At 44.0% G+C, this 14,841-nt stretch overlaps 1 protein-coding gene across 1 annotated transcript in view; it reads right to left on the bottom strand.

Moving 5' to 3' along the window:
* Positions 1 to 14,841, bottom strand: part of OSBPL10 (oxysterol binding protein like 10) — a 494,148-nt gene that overhangs the window by 17,222 nt on the left and 462,085 nt on the right. The window contains exons 9-10 of the mRNA XM_029589416.1: positions 10,022 to 10,208; positions 9,467 to 9,649 (exon numbers count right to left, since the gene is read on the bottom strand). Coding sequence (XP_029445276.1) covers positions 9,467 to 9,649; positions 10,022 to 10,208 — 370 coding nt within the window. The remainder of the gene's footprint in view (positions 1 to 9,466; positions 9,650 to 10,021; positions 10,209 to 14,841) is intronic.

Below are 14,841 nucleotides of genomic sequence, written 5' to 3'. Positions count from 1 at the left end.
AACTAAGCATATCCCATGCTACTGATGCAAGACAAGCACGGAAGGCATCGCTCACTTGAAACACGGCACATTAAGAAGTGATTCCAACACTGTGAACCCGGTATCGGACACAGTGGCAAATTCTCCCATAGTCCCTGAAGCAGGCACGCAGTGCCGAAACATGGCCAATGTCGGACGGGCAGTTCCGTACCCATGAACATCAATAAAGGCAGCGACCTTGATAAGTATACAACAGAAAAATGTAAGTGGGTCGGATAAGCAGCCGGGGAGAAGGGATTTTAAGAAAAAAGAAAAATTTAAAAAGTAGATATTTTCAAGAATAATAAAAGAATAATAGACGGGGACGAATAAAAAGGAAAACTGTGAATCGGTTATCCTTACATGAAGCCCCGTACAAAAACCACTGGACAAGTTTTTTCCCTTGAAACAGTGAACGTTAGAGAACTGATGTTAGTAATAGCAGTGGCTATTTTCTAAGTCAACTTGATTAATAGCAGGTAATGGACATCTCCTCCAAAAACTTATCCAATCCTTTTTTAAACACAGCTATACTAACTGCACTAACCACATCCCCTAGCAAGAAATTCCAGAGTTTAATTGTACGTTGAGTGAAAAAGAATTTTCTCCAATTAGTTTTAAATGTGCTACATGCTAATTCATGGAATGCCCCCTAATCCTTCTATTATCCAAAAGAGTAAATAACCGATTCACATTTACACATTCTAGACCTCTCATGAATTTAAACACCTCTATCATATTCCCCCTCAGCCGTCTCTTCTCCAAGCTGAACAGCCCTAACCTCTTTAGTCTTTCCTCATAGGGGAGCAGTTCCATCCCCTTTATCATTTTGGTTGCCCTTCTCTGTACCTTCTCCATCACAACTATATCTGTCTTGAGATGCGGCGATCAGAATTGTACACAGTACTCAAGGTGCAGCCTCACCATGGAGCGATACAGAGGTATTATGACATCCTCGATTTTATTCACCATTCCCTTCCTAATAATTCCTAACATTCTGTTTGTTTTTTTGACTGCCACAGCACTCTGGGCTGACGATTTCAATGTGTTATTCACTATGACACCTAGATCTCTTTCCTGGGCTGTAGCTCCTAATATGGATCGTAACATTGTGTAACTACAGCATGGGTTATTTTTCCCTATATGCATCATCTTGCACTTATCCACATTAAATTTCATCTGCCATTTGGATGCCCAATTTTCCAGTCTCACAAGGTCCTCCTGCAATTTATCTCAATCCGCTTGTGATTTAAGTACTCTGAATAATTTTGTAACATCTGCAAATTTGATTACCTCACTCCTCGTATTCCTTAGAAGCTTAGAAGGTAGCATGCAAGTCCCAGATTTGCTAACAATATATGACACCAAGGTAATGTTTACTTCCTTTCATCAGAAGGCAGAGGGCTTTGGTGGAACAGATTTGCAAGGTGACTACCCGGAGTTGATTCATACCTTTACACAAGATTGCAAAACTGATAAATGGGCTTTAGGAGATGCTGCCTCTGAAGGAAGAGTGATATACTCAGCATTGTTCCTACTGTTTAAAGTTTTCAGAAGAATGTTATGGTACTGGCTAGTGAAAGAAAGAAGTAGCCACGGAGGTATGTCTTACTATGCTAATTCCTTTTCTATTAATTCTCACACCTGTCTACAGATTTCTTCCCCTAATGAACTCATCAAGGAGAAGTGAGAGCATTTATTTGTGGACTGCTGGCGGTAGTAATGAAATATTTTTAATAATTCTGAATTTAAGAGAAGTAAGCAGGAGAAACCCCTCATCGTACAGTGGAGTGCACTGTTCAAGAAGTGATGAAATCTGTCATCTTTGCAAGGAGGAGAGTCAATCCCCTGCGATGCAAACTGTTGTGAGATTTACTAGAAAAAGAACTGGCAGAGTAAGACAAAATTCCTCTTTAACAACCATGACTAACATCCTTACACGATGCCTAGAAGTAATTGCTGACACTGAAGTTGGAGGGAGTTAGCTTAATCCTTGAGTCACTGCATTTAGTTATAAAATCACTGTCAGGAGAAAATTGGATAAATCCTTGCTTCCTTTCCAGCCACCCCCTTTATTACCTTCAATTTACAATTATGAAAAGAAAGTGCTTTCTAGGTTCAGCATTTCCTTACAAGATTCTGATACCAAAATCAACCTCAGCAACATGTACTTTACCTTTACCAGTTTTATTTCTATAGCCGGAAACACTCTACTTCCCTCCTTCTTGAACACGGCTTTCACAGCTGGGTAAAGGCACCTTGGCTAATTATAAAGCCAATTGGATCCCTTTTCCACAGGAGATGGGACTTTTATGTGATGAAGGGATAGGGGCAGTTAGGATACTCATTTTCACAGAAACAAATTGAACTAAGGGTTTTCATGATATGGCGGAGGAAATGGAGAAGGTGATTGCACACGCTTGTCAAAAACAAATGATTTAACACAGTGGTTCCCAAGCTTTTCCCCATCATGACACAATGCTCACTACAATAGAAGGCTGAACTAAAAAAAAAAAAATCCTCAATATTACTCTTATTGTTAAGAATGACACAAGGGAACGATAAGAGCACAGTCTCGGATCAGAAATTACATAATTTTTGTACAAGCTGTGTTTTCTGTCCCCTGCGGGGCTGCTGACCTTTTCTCTTCCACCTGTCACTTTCGGGCCCAGCAAGGGAAGATAGAATCAGTTATCACCAGCCCAGAAGAGAAAGAGAATTGCCATTTCCTGTGGGGCTCAAGCAGATATGGCGGGCAAGAGCTGTATCCCTGTCAGGTGCGCCAAGGAAAGAAAGGAAGTCTGTGCACAGGGCCAGTGCAAGGATATGAGACGTCTTAGGCCAGCCATAAACCTTTGCGCCCCTTTTTCTTGGGTTGTACCCTCCTCCCCCCTACACAATTAAAAATAATGCATTTATAATAATAGATTTTACATGAAAAAAAACAATCAAAGTACAGTCTTTTGAGGTAAAAAAAAAAAATATCACTTCCAATATGCATTTTATGAGGCTGATATTCAGCGCTACCTAGCTGGATAGGTAGGAACTTATCCGGATAAGTGGTGGCGGCTGAAAAGCCGGTCCTATTCAGCAGCCGCAACATAGCCAGATAACTACTTATTTGCCACTCAGCCGGATAACTACTTATCCAGATAATTATTTATTCAGCCAAGTAGTTATTCTAATAAGTAGGGAGCAGAATCTGGAATTCTGGGTAGGAGCTAGTTATCTTGCTAACATAACTGCTACCTATACCTGCTAACTCACCTAACTGGCCAACAGCTGAATATGTACCTCTTAGATGCCTATTGACTAAAGAGTATTAAATGCCTGCATTACCACTCAGTAAGATACACAGTAACATAGTAATGATGGCAGAAAAAGACCATATGGTCCATCCAGTCTGCCCAAAAAGTTTCTTATGGTAGTAACTGCTGCGCCATGCAGGTTACCCCAAGCCTTATGTTAAGGATAGTAATATTAAAAATCAAAACCAAGCATCTGTGAAACCCACAACAAAATGGCTGCTAGCAACAATTTTTACAGAGTGAGCAGTCTTTCTGAAAATTCATACTATACTGCTCACTCTTGAATGTGCTTTGCTTTTGGACTTGGCCATAGAAGCAGTCCTGCACTTTTTCCATAAAGTCTGCATATCAGTACCCTAGACCATAAAATTCAGTGCCCAGAATTTATCATCTGAATACAATTCCCCTTTTCTCTTCTGCCCCACTGTCGAAGCGGAGAATGATGCTGAAGTTGCGTCAAAATCATACATGCTAATTGGTTAAAAGTAGGAATCCCCATGCATCAAAATTGTGTAAACTAATTGGTTAAGGGTAGTAATCCCCATGTTAGAGAGAGCAGCTGTTGCTCCATGCTGGTTAACCCCCATGCACCATTTTCTTAATTTCCAACTCTAGCCTTTAGGGATTCACAGTGTTTATCCATGCCTTTTTGAATTCGTTTACTGCTTTTGTTTTCACCACCTCTTCCAGAAGGGCATTCCAGGCATCCGCCAACCTCTCCGTGAAGAAATATTTCCTGACATTGGTTTTAAGTCATTCCCCCTGAAGTTTCTTATTGTGACCCTAGTTCTACTATTTGCTTTCCTCCGGAAAAGATTTAAGGATCATGCATCATTAAAACCATTCAGGTATCTGAAGGTCTGCATCATATCGCCCCTGCACCTCCTCTCTTCCAGGGTATACATATTCAGATCCTTCAGCTTCTCCTCATGAGTCTTCCGGTACAGACCCCACATCATTTTTGGTCACTCTTCACTGGACCACCTCCGTCCTATCTCTATCTTTTTTCAGATACGGTTTCCAGAACTGAACACAGTACTCCAGCTGAGTCCTCATCAAGGACCTGTACAAGGGCATTATCACCTTTTTTTTTTTTTTATTACTGGTTATTCCTCCCTCTATACAGCCCAGCATTCTTCTGGCTTTAGCTATCGCCTTGTCACATTGCTTTGCCACCTTCAGATCGTCGGACACTATCACCCCAAGGTCCCTCGCCCAGTCTGTGCACGTTAGTCTTTCACCCCCAGTCACATACAGCTCTTTTGGATTGCCACACCCCAGATGAATGGCTCTGCACTTCTTAGCACTGAATCCCAGTTGCCAAGTCTTTGACCACTCTTCAAGTTTTCTTAAATCACTTTTCATTTTCTCTATTCCTCTCTGTTCTGTTGCAGATCTTATTATCATCAGCACATAGACAAACTTTACCTTCTAACCCTTCCACAATGTCGCTCACAAAGATATTGAACAGAACTGGTCCCAAACCTATCCCTGTGGTGCTCCATTTAACACAGTTCTCTCTTCAGAATAGGTTCCAGTTACCATTACATGCTGTCTTCTGTCAGACAACCAGTTTGTAGTCCACTCCACCATCTTGGCACTGAGTCCCAAACTTCTCATTTTTATTCACGATCGTCCTATGCAGAACCCTATCAAAACCTTAGCTAAAATCCAAGTAAATCCCATCTAGCGATCTTCTGCTTTCCTGATTTCTTTCTTCGTCTCCCTCAGTTTCACCAGGTATTCTTCCCTGCTTTCCTCACATGGTATTATGGCATTAACATTAATGTGCAGTTTTTGGCTTTAACGTGCATTTATACTTTAAATGCATAAATAAGCTGCTAACATGCAAGAGTTTGCTAAGTGCCTCATTTTAATATAGCATGGCCTGCGTTAATGCACACATCTGCATTACAAATTGCTTCTGTTCCCAACACTCAGTCACATCCAGTGTTCAGTACCTACTAGCCTCTCTCACACAGTCTGGGGATAAGACAAAGCCTAGAAGAATTCAGTGGCCGCTCAAAAGGGGAAGACGAGAATTTGTTGTGTGTGCCACCCATTAATTGTCACATTCCATGTGGCTCATGCTGTAGCTAGGAAGGAAAGGTATGCATGATGATGCCACTTTTCAGAAAGGAGCTCCTATATATCTAAGAGCCACTGCTGGTGTCTCTAGTTGTTGCTGTGAAGTGCTGACACCAGAGCCCAGTTGCTGGCCTAAATCTGAGCATCAGGCAATGTTGACTTTTCTGTGGCACCCCTGATCAGATCCGAAGGCACACCAGTGTGCTAAAGGGCACTGAAAGGGAAGCACTGCTTCAGCTTGGAGAAGAGACAGCTAAAGTAAGATATGATAGAGGTCTAAAAAATGAGTGGAATGGATAAAAATGAATCAGTTATTTACTCTTTCAAAAAGTACAAAGACTAAAAGATACTCAATGAATTTACTAAGTAAACTATTTAAAACAAATAGGAGAAAATAATTTTTTACTCAACGCATAATTAAGCTCTGGAATTCATTGCCAGAGGATGTGGTGAACGCTGTTAATGTAGCTGGGTTTAAAAAGATTTGGGCAAGTTTCTGGAAGAAAAGTCCATAAACCATTGTTAAGGTGAACTTGGGAAAATTCACTGCTTATTCCTGAGATAAGAAGCATGGAATCTATTTATCTTTCAGGATATGGCCAGATACTTGTGAGCTGGCTTGGCCACTGTTGGAAACGGGATACTGGGCTTGATGAACCTTTAGTCTGACCCAGTATGGCAAATCTTATGTCCTTATGTTTCAAATTTTGGGAGAGAAATTGGTGTTTCCCTAGTTCTTCTTTTAGCCATTTGAGCCTTCTCCATGCCTGCTCTACCTGCTCTGTTGGGGCTGGTGTGCTACATATTTTTGGTAATGTACATGTGCCTTGGCCTTGAAAAGACTGCTGCTCTAGAGGTGTAGTGAAAGTCTTTGCACTCATGTTTAACACACGTTTGCTGTGCTTTTAACATATTATTCACTAAAGGCAACATATGCTTTCCTAATGTGCAAACTTGAAATGCATAAAAAGCACCATGCCAAGAGACATGTATTAGATTTGCATTTTCAAAAGATGCATGAACAGTCGCCATAAACTTTATTTCGTGCTTACGCATTACCTAAATATGAGCATGAAGTTTGAAAATCAGGTTAATATGCAACAAATTCAGTTTAGGTAGGGATCCTTTGTTTGAAAACGGATTCATTTTCGATGGGCTTAAGACTATACATGGACCTTTGCAGTCAGAGGCCCTCTTAAAAATGTAGCCCATAGTCCACAGGAACATATCCAGCTAAGGGACGGCGGCTGAATATCCAGCCCTGTTCATGAGCTGCCACTTATCCACACCTATCTGGCTAAGTAGTTAACCAGATAACTTGTGGGCGGAATAAGGGCGTTCTGGGAGGAGCTACTTATCTAGCTAACTTACAGGGTCATTCATCAAAATGTGTTATGGCATTTACACACGTGATAACGTGTGTTAATGTCAATGCATACGATAATAGTAATATCGCATGCCGCAAATGCAAAGTTTTGGAAGGGGTGGGATTAGGGAGGGGTTTGTGCGGGATTAATTAAAATGAGGAGCAATATCGCACGGTTTTAACACTGGAATAACTACACCTTTTTTCCTGGTGTTAAGCTGTGCGATATGCCCAAAAACGGCCGTATCGCAATTTGTGATAAATTTTGCAAATTGCGTTTTGGCCATTTCTGGGCTTGAGAGAGGGAGAGAGAAGTAAAGTGGAGTGGGCGAGAGAGAGAGAGAGCCAGAGCCTCTGGGGAGACCTTCACAGTATTCAGCTATTTATATGACTATAGGAGGGCCAGCTAATAGCTCAAGGTGAGGTGTTGGTGGCGATTTAGGGTTTTGGGGCCAGTATTACATGCAGAGTGAGACGTATGAACTGCACAGTTCACCTCTGTGAAGATGCAACATCATTTGGAGTGAGGAAAGTCTCACAAATGAGATTTCTACTATGTTATCTCGGCCCTAGCTTGATGGTACCCTGTTATAGAGTCCATCAAGCTAGGGCCTGATAAGTCTTATCCTGCTAACTTACTTAACTGGATATCTTTGAATATCTACCTCTAGTCACATGTAGGATTTCTCAATTAGTTAATGAGCAATCAAGGAATATGATTTTAAAATTTATATTTGTTGGACATGTTAATGCACTAAAACAAAAAAAACATCATTTTTGACAAGGGTACACGATGAATGCTTCTATTTCCTTGGCTTAATTGGAGGGGAATGATGAGAGAATGTAATCATGAATACCCAGAGCTCAGTTTAGTGCTTCCCGGCAGCCCAAGTATCCCAACGTTGCACTTGATCCTCGATATGTTTTCCCTGATCCCCCCCTCCTCGGTGGTGCTTCTCATGTGGTAGAACACACTGGCTTCCTTGTTAACCCTCAGGACTTTTAGAAGGTGCTGGTTTTTCATTGCAAAAAGATGGCAGCTGGTCTGGCAGAAACTCTAATCATGTGTGTATTGTGTCGCTCCACTGAGTATTCTACCTCTCAGGGGAAAAAAAGACTTGCGAGAAAGAGCAGGGGAAAAAGGCTCTCTTTTCCATTACACAATGTACTGCAGCGTGAGCCATTTTTCACAAATACCTCCCTCCACCAAGCTGCATTCAGAATGGCTCGACTACTCAAATTCTAACCATTGTCAGAGTCAAGGTGCAGCTGGTGTGGGACCAGTGCTCATTTTTACATTATATGCTGGCAGTCAGTTTTTCTTTGGTATTACGTTTCCTTTCTTTGCAAGCATTACTTATTTACTTTACATTGTAAATTGTGCAGTGGTAGATTTTTTTTTTTAAATAATGCAGAATAAGAAAACTTTCTTACATCTTTTCTCGCAAAGTGTCTGAGAGAAACTGCAGGTGGGTTTGTTTTTTTTGCTGCCTTATGGTCCCATCCACTGTACTTTAGAGATGGCTTTCTAATAACAGAAGTAATCTGCAAGGTGGTTATAAATGTAGCCCCTGTCCTGACTGCTGACAGGGCTCGGGGCTCGCTGGGGAGTGCTGGGGCCATACTCCCTGCGGTTCCTTTCCCAACCAGCAAGGGGCGGGCAGGGGGAGGGGATCGCGGGGCGCCGAAGGTAAAGTCTTTCGAGGCCCTTGAGCTTCCCGCACAGGTCTTCTGCTTCTTCTAGTAAAAGAAACACAATTTACGAGTCGGCTGCCATTAAAAAAATTAAATCTTTTACGGAATACTTGATTGCAAATCAACCGTCATAAAGACTATACTTTGGAGTACTGCACTTCAATAGAGAAACAAAGTTCCAGAAGAAAGTCACCGTGACACTGATAAAATTTGCACTCCCTGGCAGCAGATGCTCCTCATAGGGGACCTTCCCTAGGCACCTCCCCAATGGTACCTGCAAACTGGAAGCAGATTCCTTCCCAGTAGGAAACGGAGCCATCTTTTCATACCCTTCAGGTCTGCATCTACTGATGTCTTTCTTTAGGCCATAGCTCTGCAGGACCTTTCTCCCTGCAAGGCAGTCTTCGCCCTGACATTCCACAAAGAAAACACATTTCCTCCAAAACACTGAAGAAATCTTTCTCAGACAGATGAAACGTATGAGATTAACTCCCCTCTTTCTTGAGACCTCTGCTCTGGTTTCTTGAAGTATCTCGGTAGTCCCATCTTAGGCCCCAAAACAATATCTCCCTGATCCTAAGGGCATGGCAACTCTACTCTTGGATCTACCAGCCTCCTCCTCAGGACAGGAAGCAAGGAACTGAACTGAACTCAGCAGAGCTGAAAGCAATCCTGAAGCAAGTGGGCTCCTGAGTTTCGTTAGAGACACTTCCCACTGGAGAGAGTTGTCAGACACCACTACACTGCTACTCCCTATGACCGCATCTGCCAGTGTCCATGGAGGTACTGAAGTCAGTGCTAAGGGACACTTTGGCGATCCTCTTAAATAAGAATATATTAACTAAATGTAAAAATGACGGATCAACCCCTATTCAATTTACTCGTCAACATCCGCTTATCTTGCAGGAACAGCCGTTATCAAACAAGACCTACTGACAATAATATATTTGACCAACCAAGATGTAGGGTTATTTCCTGTGCACTCCCTCACCTAGATTCGTAGGGTCCTTGTTTTTCTACTGGTCTTATCTTCTTTTTGGTAACGGGGAGCTTTGCAGTATCAATCACTTTGGTTTCTCCATTGCTGTAGGTAAATTCCAGCGTGCCGTTCCATTCCCCTTGTGCCTTACAGACTATGGTGCCAGAGGGGTTGTGTTTCACTTCTGCTGTAACTCTGAACAGAATTAAACAGACAAAAGAAATAAGTGCAAGCAAACACAAACACATTCCTCCATGGTAACACTTTTTCTATGACTGAAAGATATTAATCGCCAAACCTTCCAGCAACTTATATTGGACTTACTTTGCTCAAAATTGTTCCCGGTTCAATGCAGAAATGCAGTTAATGTCAGCTAAACAGGCCTTTATCCCTTGGCAATATTAACGTGCCGGGAGGGAAATATGGTGATCCACGGATCATGTGAGTGACCATCAAACTACAATTGAAGAGTTTTCCCCCATCTTGTTCTCCACCTACAACATTCATTTCGCCTTATTTCGGTTATTTATTTCTGAATAATAATGAATAAACAAAGAATTCTTATACCTGTGAACTTTTCCTCCATAAAATGGCTTTGTGTGGAATGTGACGGTGGCAGAGTAGCACGTCTTGGCACAGTTAATAGTGACTTTGCCTCCAAGCTCCACCCATGGGACGGTGAGTATGGAGCGTGCGTAGGCACTGGGCAGCGTGAACACATATTCCTCTCCGTGCTCCAGCAAGTGCAGAACACCTGGGAGAAAACAGCAGGGGAAACAGCTCAGTAAGGCACTGATTCGCTATTGTCAGGCAACCACTGAATCATGATCGATAGGAAGACAGCTAAATGCTAACTCAGAAAACCCTGGGGGGCAGCAGAAAGTATATGGCAACCCGCTTCTCATGGCACAAACAGAAATCCTCCTGGGCAGAATCTCTCATAAGTACCACAACCGCTCGTTTGTAAGGAGCCAAAGCAGAAGAGGCCGGGGCTGGATTTATGCAAGTTAGAAACCCAGCACCAAACAGTAAATGACAGCACGGCTCGCCCCCAGCTCGCTGCAACTTGTGGATATGACACAATAAAAACACATGATTAAAAAATAAGAATAGACAGAAAAGAAAAAAAACAAACTGTCACTGCAGAAAACATCTTCGACTTCCATTTACTGCTCTAAGGGTTACTTCTGTGGAGAAAAGGACTAATTAACAGAGAGCTTCATTCTGTGTATACTGTATTGTGTCAAAAAAATGCAATTAAGAAGATTTCACAGGCAAGTCTAAATGAAACTGACAGCGTAACATGTAACACAGCATCCTTCTCAGTGATCTGCCTTTCCGTCACTAACGTGTATACGCCCGGATACAGTTTATATACCATAAGAAATCTTCCAATGTTCACACCTGTTACAGCACTGGAACCAGCGGAAAATACTACAAGGACATAGTTACGGATTGTGTGAGTGTGTGTGTGTGTGAGTGTGTGTGTGTGTGTGTGTGTGTGTGTGTGTGTGTGTGTGAGTGAGTGAGTGAGTGAGTGAGTGAGTGAGTGTGTGTTCATACAATGGAGGTAGTGCATGGAAATCTAACTCATATCCTGAAACCCAGGCTTCCTTGTGACTCTTGAGGACTCGAGTTGGCCACCCCTGCCCCACACTCTTCCCGATGAACTCCATTCCTCAGGTAAGTTGCCCTTATCTGTGCCTTCCTCCTCCTCCTTCTTCACCAAACCTGGCTCCATGCCTTCTCTTCAGAGCCTGTATAAGGGGATTAGGCACCTTAGGCGAACCTTGTACCCGCCCCCCATCGAACCCGCCAAGTGCGTGCTTCTCTTGGCCGTGAGCAGGTTGGACGCTGCTCGCGGCCCGCTGAATCTCTACTCCTCTTTGCCACCGCTCGTGGCCCCACATGACTGATCTAGTCTTTGGCGCACCCCCTAATAGTCGGCACCCTAGGCGCAGGCCTAGTTAAGCCTAATGCGATGCACCTGCTCTGCTTCCATTTCACCTTATCGAATGCCTGGAATAGCCTTCCTAAGTCGCTGTGTCTGGCTCCCTCCCTGGCCACATTCAAATCACAACCAAACACCCCATCTTTTTGGCATGGTTTTCAATCCTCTCGCCAGCCATTCCCCTTGCAGCTCAACTAATCCCACGGTTGACACAGTTCACGTGAATCGTGGCCCAAACGAGGGGCTGTGCAGGGTACAGAAGGCCTCCTGTGGATGCTGTGCTGTAGTGATGTCTGTGTTAAAAATGCAATTAAGAAGATTTCAAATGAAATTCTAAGTTAAACTGACAGTGTAACATGTAACAGCAGCCACGGCAGGAACCCCCAAACTATGGATCGCCGAGTTCCTTTTAGCAGCCTGCCTCGTTTTTCCTGTGTGTGGCCGAGATCCGGCCCACAGAGGAATTGTTTGTTTGTTTTCATTAACATGCAGCAGCGGCAAAAAAGGCCAACAGGATTATCCAGGCTTGCCAGCAAGGGAAGCTGCAAAAGAAAATGAGGCCAGGCCCTGGCAGCAGGAGAAGATCCAGCCAGGTAAGGAAGGGTGGTCAGTGAATAAAGGGAGAAGAAGACAAGGGAGGAGAGAGGGTGGGAGAGGGGTAAGAGTGAACGGGAATGAGAGGAAAGGAAGAGAGGGAAAGGAAAGAAGAAAGCGGTGAATGAGAAGGAAGGGAAAGGAGTGAATTAAAGGGTTGGGGAAGGGAGGGGTGGAAATGAGGGGTGAGTGAAGCAAGGGAAAGAGAGGGAATGAAAGTGAGCGAGTGAGAGGAATATAGAGGGAAAGGAGGTGAGCGGCTGGGGGAGGGACAAGAAGGGGGGTGGCACCTCACACACACATATCTACACCTACCTACTTCACGGGCAAATATCAGGGGAAGGCAGGCAGCAGCGTTCCCAGGGTTGTGACAGGGACACCAACTTTCAAAAAAATCTAGAAATACTACTGGCACTATATACCACATCCCTGGTAGTGTTGTCGCCTCCCTTTCCCAGAATTTCAAACCATTCAGAGAAGCCAGACATCCCCATCCCCCGGATTTCTTGATAATCCGAAATGTCCTATATGGCCCGTCCCTGGCAAACCTTGTGCATGCCAGGGGCATTAAGGTCATATTCAGATTCCATTACAGGTTCCTCTGTGATTTATCTGCCTCTTAGAAAGTGAGTGAAACGCTGCCAAACATCCCGACTACACTCTCTCTAAAGGAATCGGGTTTACGGGCAACGCGTCACTATTAGTAGCGGAAGCAAACGGTCCTTTCTCAACCCCCACCCATCACCAGGAGTGTCTCCCCTTAAGGCTTTAAAGGGCAAAGATCCCAGATCCACTAACATCGCCTGTCCTCAGTGGCAATCTGCCCATGTTCGTCTGACCTCAAAGTCTGTTGACTGAATTGTAAGCTCCTCGGAGAAGAGACTCTGTCTTCTGTGTGTCTGTACAGCGCTGAGGAGTACATTGCATAGCACTATATATATAAATGTGTAATAGCAGTAGTCGTATTAGTAATGACATCATTAGTCTTAGCATGATAAATTTAAAGTGCTTTTTTTTTTGGCTGCAGGGGTGGAGGGGGTTGGAACATAGAGGTGTGAGAAACAGAGAGAGGAACACTGCGTGGGGAGAAGTGAGAGAAAGACAGAAGGCGGGGAGGAGAGAGGGATGCCGCCATGAAGGACAGCGAGGGAAAAACTGGGCAGAACGGGGAAGAGAGAGGGGGGGGGGCATAAGGCAGGTGGCATGTGAGAGGGGAAGGATGAGAAGGAAGAGAGACACATTTACGCAGAAGAGGGGGAAACTGGGGAAAGAAGGGGGGGGGAACAAGCCTGGCAGGGGATGGAGAGAGAGGAGGCACTGGGCATGGAGAGTGAGCAGAGTAGGGCAGAAAATATGATTGGGGGGATGCTGGGAAAAGGAGGAGGGGGAGAAAGGGACATGATCACAGGGGGGGAGAGAAGAAAATGCTGGGCAGAGAGAGGAGAGGGGAACAGTGGATGGGGGGGTGAAGACAGGGACACAGTGCGTAAGGGAGATTCTGGGCAGAGAGCAGAGGAGGGGAGAGAGTGTATGATGGATGGAGGACAGGACGCGGGGTAGAAGGCTGCTGGGGGAGGGGGGGGGGGAGAAGAAAGAGGGCCATAGGCGGGGGAGGGGAGCCAGCGCCATTTTTTCTAGGATAGACGCAGCAGGATGGGAGGGAGTTAGTGATACTGATGTTGGGGTTATAATCATAGCCGGTGAAAGCTGTACCGCTGATAGTAGGATTGGTTTTCTGCATACTTCTTTCAGAGTTTCGATGTACTGCTACGTTTTTACAGCTTTCTTTTTCTTTCAGTAATGTTGAGTCTAGACTAGATTGTATCTGTTTAGTGCTGCGTACATCTTGTAATGCTGTATGATAAATAATAGTAAAAGTAGCAGAAGAGATATTAAAATGGACCTTCAGGATTGATAATTACAAACATAATTGAAGAATCCACTGTTGGAGGAATACAGAACATCAAATTGTCACATCACTAACATGTAATCTTACCAGGATATCCTTTTTGCCTACTAAGAGTATAGCTCTAGCACCAGATAGCCGTGCCTTTCTAGCAGGACATTAATTTAAATTAGCGGATTTTCAACAATTTCCTTGACTCTCTGCAGAAAGTTATGTTAGCAAAGAAAGTTAAAATATTACCCTCATGCAAATAAAACCGACTGCTCCATACAGGCTATAACGTGACAAAGAATATCCTGAGCAGGGCGTGAAACTTCAGGTTCAACTACTCTAAGGAAAAAAAAAAAGACGCATACTTGCCAGTGTCAGCTCCTGGTGAGTGTGAGTGTGCGAAGGCTGGGGAGGGAGTGTTGGCCAGGGTGTACCCCAGGAGGGAAGGAGCAGCAGCAGCAGTTTGATCAGACACAGTGGCCAGGGGTGAGAACGAGGAAAGACTTAACAGCCACTGCTGGGCCGGCCTCAGCAGCTGAATAGGAGGGGAGAAGGAAGGGAGCAGGACGGTAGCTTAGAAGGAGATTCTGCGGCAAGAAGCAAAATCCGCAGCAGGAAATACATTCGGTGGCGCTTGCTACAAGGAGACTAGGGTAGCTACAAGGAGACTAGGGTAGCAGCCTAGGTTCAGACACTATCAAAACAGTCCCCATAAATTATGGGGCCTCGGCGCTGGCTGAAAGTCTCTACTAAAGGAAAGGATGGAACATCTTGAAGCTGTGGGCTCCAGGGCAGCATGATTGCATCAGAAGAGGATCATATCAAACCAATCTGAACACATTTTCTGATGGAGCAAATGCTAGATGCCGTATACTTGGATTTCAGTTAAGCTTTTGACACAGACCCATATGGGAGGCTCATACATAAAATGAGTAGCCTAGCCTG

Source organism: Rhinatrema bivittatum, chromosome 2 (genome assembly GCF_901001135.1).
Source record: "Rhinatrema bivittatum chromosome 2, aRhiBiv1.1, whole genome shotgun sequence".
Classification (NCBI taxonomy): domain Eukaryota; kingdom Metazoa; phylum Chordata; class Amphibia; order Gymnophiona; family Rhinatrematidae; genus Rhinatrema; species Rhinatrema bivittatum.
This window is presented reverse-complemented; position numbering and strand designations above follow the sequence as displayed.